Genomic DNA, 9,279 nt, shown 5'->3' with positions numbered 1-9,279 from the left:
TCCGTAAGCGTAGCTTTTTCCATTACGCCCAGCACTGGTCCCCGCCGCCGGTTCACTTCCGGAATTTGTGAATTTAAAGTCGCAAAACCACTGCGCCTGCACAGTTGCTTCCTCGCTCCTGCTGACGTCTCCGGGAGGCGCAGTACAGTCTGCGCCTGTGCAGTACGCTTCTGGTGATGTCAGCAGGAGCGAGAAAGCGACCATGCAGGCACAGCGGTTTTGCGACTTTAAATTCGCAAATTCCGGAAGTGAACTGGCAGCGGGGACAGGAGCATCGGTGAGTGGCTGCACGGGCACAGGACGTCTGCGGGGGACTGTTAGAAACCCCAGGTAAGTCCAAGTTTTCCCCCCCTACCCCCTGCAGTACTCCTTTAAGGTTAAACAGGATAGGCTAGCCACAGTCATGTGACCCCATACTGCTGCTATTTAAACTCGTCATTACAATATTTTTGTTTAGTTACTACTGTGTCTGGTTTGTGTGGAGAGAAATCTCTCAAAGGATTTTCTATAATCCTGGCACTGGGCCCCAAGGTAAAGTATAGTGGGAGAAGTGTCAGTGCACAGGACCGACCGTGATACAATGAACTGTGGAGTGCAGCTTACCAGGGTCTGTAGTAGTACCCTTGGACATCACTATAAACCACAGTCCCCAAGGTAATGTTTTAGTAAATATGTTCAATAAAGCTGGAGGAAATTGAAGATGGTGAACATAGCAACCAATCAAATTTACGATAATGATCTGCTTTGAACTTCTCTTTTCTCTGTCTCCAGTTATGGGGGGACCTCAGTCAAAAACTGCGTTGTGTAACTGTTTGGTTTTGCAGTGCTTCCTTATCTTACAATACATTTCCTTACAGTATTAGTGTATCCTACTTAAAATAACCTAAAATGAGCCTCTGGATTATTATTTTGATTTATAATGCACACGTATCGCCTGCCTCAACTTTATAATGACCTATACCTCTTTATTAAAGACTATTTGCCAAGTACCGTCTACTGTGAATATGTACCCGTGACACATATATTGGTTTCCATTCATTTATGCTTGCAATTAAACTGGACCTGAACTCTTGTACCTAACAGAAGGAAAACATAGAGAAATCCACCCTTTATGTATGTAGAGAGTTTAGCCTGTCTAATTCCCCCTAATTTGTGACTAATCACAACTGTAATTTGATATCTCAGCTGTGTCAGCTGGCTGTCTTGGCAGAGAATCTGATGTGTAAACACAGGGCGTTAAACCTATGTCTGCTTCCATGAAAGCAGGAAGTAGACACACTGGATATTTATTGCAGGATTTCTATCAGCTGTAACAAAGAAATGTTTTTATTTTAAGGTTATTATGCTGTTGCGTATCTTTTAGAGCAGAGATGAAGTTCTGAGTTCAGGTCCACTTTAACTCAAAATACTTTTTCAGGCTTATTTATGAATGACTTATAATTTCTTTAATCCCCAACTCACTGTAATAGATAGACTGTGACAAGATGAAGAAACCCCTGAATTTCCTCCCCCCCCCCCCACTGTTGCCAGGGGTACGTGTACTGTGTGAAGAAGCTCTGGTTCATACCATGCATACAGGGCAGGGTTGCCATGACTTTATGGAAAACAAGGTGTTAAATAAACAATGCAGGTGTACTGTATTACTGTTCAAAGTCTCATTTTAAGAACATTTAAGTTATGTACAATAACACTGTAATACCTATAATATGGAATACAAACATATACATTTGGACGTAACAGAACAGAGAAAAAAAGTTTTTAAATAACCACAATGAATAATACTGCTTTCCTGAAGCAAAGGACTGGAATAAACATGTAAATGGAGCATGGCAATGGCAGTATAGCAGTATGAAAGGTCAGTTAAAGTGAATGGGAACCGCATTTAAAAAAATGAGACAGATACTTACCCAAGGAGAGGGAAGGCTCTGGGTCCTATAGAGCCTTCCGGCTCCTCTCCTGGTCCCCTCGTTCCAGTGCTGGCTCGCCTGGTAGCAGTATTTGACTAAATTAGTCAAATACTGCTTTACCCGGCCGAAGGAGGCTTCAGAAGTCTTTAGGGAGCCGGAGTGCTCCTGAAGAAGGGCGGCCCTGTACTGCACCTGCGCAAGCACGCTCTCTTGCACGCTCACGCCTGTGCAGTATGGAGCCGCACGTCTTCGGGAGGACCCGGCTCCCAAAGACTTCCAAATACCCTTTCGGCGGGGGATTGAAACGGGGGGGGGGGGGCAGCACAGGATAGAGGGCACCGAGAAAGGAGACGGAAGGCTCTATACAACCCAGAGCCTTCCCTCTCCTTAGGTAAGGATTTGCTTCATTTGTTTTTAAATGCGGTTCCCATTCACTTTAAAACTCTACTCTCTTACATTTAACAAAGTAAAGTCCTGTTTGTGAAAAAAAGGTCATTTGTAATTTGCTAGCACTTTTTATGTCAACCCACTGTAGCCCTTTCCAGATATAGACATATGAACATAGGCAGACCTGCTGCTGTAAAAACTCTTCACAGTTATCTAGTGGACAAACACCACCATCAGAATAGGCCTGAAGGTGTTTATTCAGCAGAAGATATGTGTGGAGAGCTTACGGTTTTCAGTCCTTCTTTGACTCGGCTTATAAATACATTCCTGTATCTTATTAATGACAAAGTACTTTGACATAAGCATCACAGCCAAATCCTGTTTCAGAAATCTGGATTAATTTCAAAACTGAGTGAAATCCAAATACAAAATTGTTCCCTTTTTCTATTAAGAAATTACAGCAATGCTACTTATATCAACTGGAGCAAAGGTAGATCAGAGGTTGTTGAACACAGTAACTAAGTTTTTTGTTTGTTTGTTTTTTGATCATAGGGTATAAAATTCACAGGAAAGCTGCAATTTGTAGTCCACATATCAGGAGAGAAATGTCTGATTTCACTCCTATGAGTTCTGGTTCACCATGAGCTTGCTGGGCAATCTGTTACTTTGTGTGTTTCAAGTCCTACCTCATAGAGCCACATTAATCCATGCCATGCACTGATGAGGATCAACCAATCTCAAACAGTCTGTATGCATGTTGGATTAGTGTGGCTCTGTAATTTTGACAAGCTGAAACATAATTGCATTCCAAAAGTTCTAGAGGTGTATTTAGCAATCAGGGACAACAAACGATAATTTACATATTCAGCAGTCATGCATTGTGGGATACCTCAGAGATCACTCCAACCTGAATAATCGCAAATACCTTCTGTTTTAAAAAGCATCTTTGTAAGAGGGCTTTTTGGTCTCTTTCAGCCCTTACAGACTCCTAGGAGGTCTGGTTCACCAAGAGCTTGCTGGGCAATCTGTAATTCTGAGTAAGGACAGTGTCACTAAATGACTACAGATTTTTGTGTTTCACAATTTGTGGCTAGGTTTCAGAATGGCGCACTACAAGCAATGACAGAATCAGGAAGGTGGATTATACCATTGCAGATGGGGTCACTGTCCCATCATTACTTATCCTGGACTACACAATATAACCTCTTTCTGCCTGTCTAGATAGAAATATGACTATTCGCAGACAATTATTAGCTAACCCAAATCTTGTGCCATTACTACAGCTGTTCTTATGCAATTTCACATGAAGATCATACCCAAGTATTTAGCTTAGCTACTGGTTATGGCTGATGCAGATTACTCAAAGCTGTCATGAGTATTATGCTTTGGGCCAAATCACACAGGTGGCTGAATCACCAGGACTAGTAGCTACACACATTAAACTCGGCCGAGACAGCTGATAATGACCGCCATTGCCGAGAATGTAGGGTGTGTACAGCACACACACCTACTTGCCCTGCCAGCTGTTTGCTATGAAAGCAAGTGAACAGCAGCCTCTGTGGCCACATGTGCGCCAGCAGTGCAGCTACTATGCAGCAGGAAATTATTGCGCACACTACATTTTTTGGGCATGGCTTAATTAAGCTTATATCAAATTGGTATTAAACAAGAGTCAGGAATCTTATTTTTGGCCCTGATCTTCAACTATAACAAAAGCGCAGTACACAGTAAACAGCCTTTGTCACTGTGCTGACACAAGTAAGTCTGTACATATGACCATAGAGGGAAAAAGCAAGAAAGGGTACATTTTTGTTGCTCCAGTTTACATAAGAAAGCCTTGCTGTACCGGGGTGACCAGTTAATGACCAGTGACTAGCTGAAGAAATGACAGGCTAATAGCATAGAGAGAATCCTATTGTATTTACTCTGTAGCAGATCGGATATTTGTGATCCCCACTTTCACTACAAACTGGCAGGTGGTTAGGCAGTGAGAAGCATGTCAACTTGTAAGCTGTCAAAACCCTCGTACTAGTTGACTTAGAGCAAGGCTGTCTAACTCCAGTCCTCAATGGCAGAGGACCTCACACATTTTTGGCACAGCTGAAATTCAGTGATGGGACTGAATCAGGTGAGGTGTGGTTCATCAAATAGAACACATTTATCTATTTCTCAGTCCATCCCAAAATCTGGCATAGCTATGGCCCTAGAGGACTGGAGTTGGACAGCGCTGACTTAGAGTGCTGGGGATCCATGAAAAATATCTACCAACTCACAGCAAAACCTAGTTTGTGTGAACTGATCTGCTCAACACTACAGCCAACAGCGATAGAAAATGGTATATAAACCGTGAAAAGTATTGCACTGTTCCTAGTTGCTAAATGCTTAAAGTGAATGTCGAACTGCTGTATCTTAACTGGTCATAGCAATTCCACAGACAATATTTTAGCCGTTTGCCTTCAATAAGTGCATAGCAGGAGCACAAAGCTACAAAATAACTAGTACACACGTGCTACTACTGCAATCAATGCAACAAAATCCGTACCACTCGAGAGAGGTCATACAACCTCACGGTACACAGTCTCATTAAATATCAGGTTTGCCACCATACTTAAAAATAAAAAGGCAAAACATGAAAATAGTAAAAAATAAGCACTCTGTGTTTGTTTATATTAAAAAATAAAAAAGCTTAAATCCAGCTAGTCAAACCAGTGCAGCTGATAATACTTTGACCAGTCCTCGTTCCGCAAGTCTATGTAACCGGTCATGCCTACTTTTATGTCCAGCATAAAAATAGCCCACATACTGCACAGCCAATGTAGAAGATTTACTAGCATGCCTTGCATCTTCTTTTGTTTTTTTCTAGAATGTTATCGACTTGGACATTTGAGGTACAGTTTGATTGCTTGAGTAAAAGTTGTTATCAGAAAGGGCTTTCAGAAATGCAGGTTTCTCTGGTAACTTTGGCTTAGGACGTTGGGATAGAGGGGATAATGTTTTGCGTGAAACCGCAGGCCCATTTTCATATTTCGCTGGACTTCCACAACTAGTTTGGTCTCTTTGATGTTCTTGTGTAATACAAGAGTTGCATGTAGACTTTGATGTGTCAAACAGCGGGCGCGCTACTTGTTTGTTATCTACAAGTTCTTGGCTAGTAGAATGAGTGAACTGAATTGGAGTAACGGTCTTAATAACTTGGCAGGGATTAAACTCACCACTCAAAGAAGGGGATGAATTTGTGCGAGAAGCCACTGGCTCTTGCAAATCAGAATGAGTAATAAGCAAAGTGGGAACGCTGCCCGATGGTCCTTGGTAACTTGTAAGTTTTCGCTGCAGGAGTTTTTGTGAACTTGTGGGTTGCTGAGTGGACAAATCGAGGACATTACAAAGGTTAGGCTCTGATACTTCTCTTTCTAATTCTCCTAAGGACGTCTCTGTAGGACATGGTGGCCACTCTTCTTGACCTAAATCAGACATATTGTCATACTGTGAAGAACATCTCCTGGTTTCTAAATCCAGAGGAAGAAGGAAATCCTTCTGGCCTAGATCGATGGTGTCCGTATTCTTCTCTTCTGGACCAGGAGGATCCTGTTCTCCTGTGGGAGGAGGAGACGAATTATCACAGGAATTTAATTCCTTAATAGCCGATTTGGTCACCTCCCTCTCAATTTCTGGCAAATTATCTTTTACATCAGAACGTATCTGATGTTGCTTTACTTCCACACTTAAGGGTGAGGTGTCTGCTTCTTTTATGGTATTTGGAGGTAAGATTTGTGATCGGCTGTTGTCAGTGACATCATTGCCAATAGAACTGCTCACAATTTCATAAGTACATTCTTGTTTACATTCCGTAATATTGGAAATAGTTTTTTCTGTATTAAGGCTATCGACATTCATAGCTGGTTCAGTTGACCTCTCCGTTGCAAAACTGAATTTAAGATCTTTTGCTTCAGAGGATTGCGAAGTGCTTTCTTGGCATGCTATATTCACTAATGCATCACTCGGATTAGCTTTAGAAGATGTGACACTTTGATGCTCCGATTTAACTTCTAATGTTTCTCCAGAAGCACACTCTACGATGGGCTGCTCCACCTCTCTAGGAGTGTTTGCTTCTATCTTAACTCCTGATGTTTCTCCAGAAGCACTCTCTATGATGGGCTTCTCCACCTCCCTAGGAGTGTTTGCTTCTACCTTAACTCCTGATGTTTCTACAGAAGCCCTCTCTACGATGGGCTGCTCCACTTCCCCCGGAGAGTTTGCTACTACCTGAACTCCTGATGATTCTCCAGAAGAACCCTCTACGATGGGCTGATCCATCTCCCTGCCAGTGTCTGCTTCTATCCGAGGTGATCCTTCAGCCTTGCTAATTGTCCCTCCTTCGATGGTAACTATGGAATTTCCATTTTGCTGCAGAGCGCCTGGACTGGTTGTGATCTTATCGATGGCGTTTGAGTTATTCTCATTGATGTCCATGGGGGTCTCGGTGGCTTGTTTGGAATTTTCACCGCCATCTGCTTTGCTTTGACAATTGGGCTCTGTGATAGATTTAACTGGAAGTAGATTAACAGGAATATCCTGCCCCAAAGTCTTTTTGGGGAACTCCTCAGCTTTGCCTAAAAATGAAAAAAAAAAAGACACTTAATTCATTTATGTTCAAACTAAAGCTATATGTGCAGAAGCTCTACCATTTATGGACACTAGAGGACTGCTGGTCACTATGGTGAAATGCAGTAAAAGATTGTTTCATTGTCTTGAGAGAACAATTAAACTAGAAATATAATTATACATCTCAACTTTCCTTGTAAAAGAAAAATGAAGCAAGCAATTTGTTGCTGAAATAATACTAGGAAATAATTTTTTTCTGATGCTAAGCAGCTAAGAAGCTAATGGGGGTCCTCATAAGGCTTGGCTTATAGAAAATGTCTCCAGCCTATCACAGCTGTCCCTGCACTGTCTATGCAAAATCCAAATTCTCACACAGTCACCAAGCACATGCCATCTCTCTAAATGCTCTGGTGTCTTCTAGGTGAAAAGGCTGGAGCATCTCTTTGGGGGAGGAGTGTCATTAGGCCAATTCTCCCATGAACCAATGAGAATTCTCCCTGTTTCTAAGGATTCCCATTGGTCTTTTGCAGCCCAATGGGAATCCCCATGCTACTTCTCTGTGTACAGGCGTGATTGGCGTAGCCTGGGGCAGATGCAGACGCATCCGCCTGCCCGGCATTATCACGGATTGCACAGAAGTGGATCCCACAGATCCGTTTCAGATTGACAAGTTTGAACGGCTCCGATTTATAAAATAGGAGCAAGCCACTTACTGGCCGTTAACCATGAGCGGAAAAATGACAAAAAAAATCTCACAGCCTCAGACATTCGGGTAACATAGAAACATAGGGAAAAGCTATCAGTAACTCCTTTGCTGCTGTATTGCAATCTATTACACATGTATACTTCACTTTATATGCATTCGTATTGTTTGCTGAATTACTTTGACACTGGATTTAAAACTGCATTCACTCGATTGACCAATGACTGGCTATATTTACCACTTTCATATAGTATGAGGGCCAACAGATTTGGAATCATATGAACAAATTGTGTAGGTAAGTTCTCGTATTACATGGAAGTGGTGCAATTGGCCAATTTCAAATATCTGTTCCTGGCCTTAAAACAAGCCTGTGAAGCAGGAACAAGAAAAAGTTAGATACTTACCTTAGGAGAGGAAAGTCTCTGGATCTTCCAGAAACTTCACCATCTCCCTTTGCTTCACCGTTCCAGAAGCTTGGCCACACTGTCTGCACATTAGCACGGACCCTCTCGGGCTTTGGTTAGAAAAGCCAAGCCCGATCGAGTCTGTGCTTCTTCGCTTGTGTCAGCCATTGTCAAGGCCTTGTCAACTGTTTTGGGAAGGACACAGCACTGGAACGAGCTGGTATTATCCAGAGGCTTCCCTCTACTGAGGTGAGAACCCATTTCTTTACAGGTACACATTAAGCCTTAATTTAAATTCAGTCATATGTGGTCGAAGTCTGTGTTAACAAATCATCTTCTCAGTCATCTTAACTGCACAGAACATTACCAGATTACAGACGGGATTAATTTATTCCACATGGGGGATTTAAATAGTTTTTCATAAAAAGTGGACCTTGTACCTGGGGGAGGAAGCTCAAGCTTCATCTTTCTGAGCTCTGCCATTGATGTCTGTAATTGTTCAACCACAATATCGTCATCGTAGCTCAAGGAACGTGCAATCTTCTCTTGTAGAAATTCACGGAGATCTTCCATTGACATTTTCAGTAAGCGCTCTGTATGCACACAGACAAACAGAATGATGTCACAAATATATCAACTAAACCAATGAGTGGCAGAATGTATTCAAATCTGAGGGTGTCTAACTTAAAGGTCAACTGACCTCACCATTCCAAAGCCACTCAATCATTTTTGGTCAAACCAACTTCTCCTTTTCCCAGAGTCTACTGTGGTTTATTTCGGGAATTACTGCTTTGCTCTTATTTGCCCCCATGGCACTTATGCCACCACCACGCCCCCTCCCCACTGACTCTCCTCCTATTTACAATAAGGGTAAAGAGTGGGCACTAAGCCTCCTCTCACCAGTGACTTCAGGAAGCCTAGCCAATGTGATGATGAGGCAGCCCACCTTCGGAAGATAGCAAACACCTGGCCAAGACTAGTAAGGCATAACTAATGGAACTTTAGGGCTCAAATGTAATAAAACTGGGAGGTAGAGATAATTGGAGGATCCACCTTGTTGTTACTTTGGGGCCATTGGGAATGGACAAAACATATAAAGCGCAAATGGTCTTAAGTTTGGTTCCCACTTGCGCAGGATCACGTGTGGCCAGCGGGAGCGGACAGCGTAGTGTCTGCACCGATGGTCCGCTGTGGTCCAGCTGAAGCCTGAGGCAAGTGAATTAAAATCATAGGCTATATGGTGAACGCATCCGCATGCCCAAATCTGTTGCAGACT

General features: G+C 42.6%; 1 protein-coding gene across 1 annotated transcript in view; it reads right to left on the bottom strand.

Moving 5' to 3' along the window:
• Positions 1 to 264: 264 nt before the first annotated feature.
• Positions 265 to 9,279, bottom strand: part of LOC137537613 (uncharacterized) — a 167,289-nt gene continuing 158,274 nt past the window's right edge. Inside the window, exons 14-15 of the mRNA XM_068259498.1 lie at positions 8,444 to 8,596; positions 265 to 6,904 (exon numbers count right to left, since the gene is read on the bottom strand). Coding sequence (XP_068115599.1) covers positions 5,154 to 6,904; positions 8,444 to 8,596 — 1,904 coding nt within the window. The 3' untranslated portion in view covers positions 265 to 5,153. The remainder of the gene's footprint in view (positions 6,905 to 8,443; positions 8,597 to 9,279) is intronic.

This window comes from Hyperolius riggenbachi, chromosome 11 (genome assembly GCF_040937935.1).
Source record: "Hyperolius riggenbachi isolate aHypRig1 chromosome 11, aHypRig1.pri, whole genome shotgun sequence".
NCBI classification, from domain to species: domain Eukaryota; kingdom Metazoa; phylum Chordata; class Amphibia; order Anura; family Hyperoliidae; genus Hyperolius; species Hyperolius riggenbachi.
This window is presented reverse-complemented; position numbering and strand designations above follow the sequence as displayed.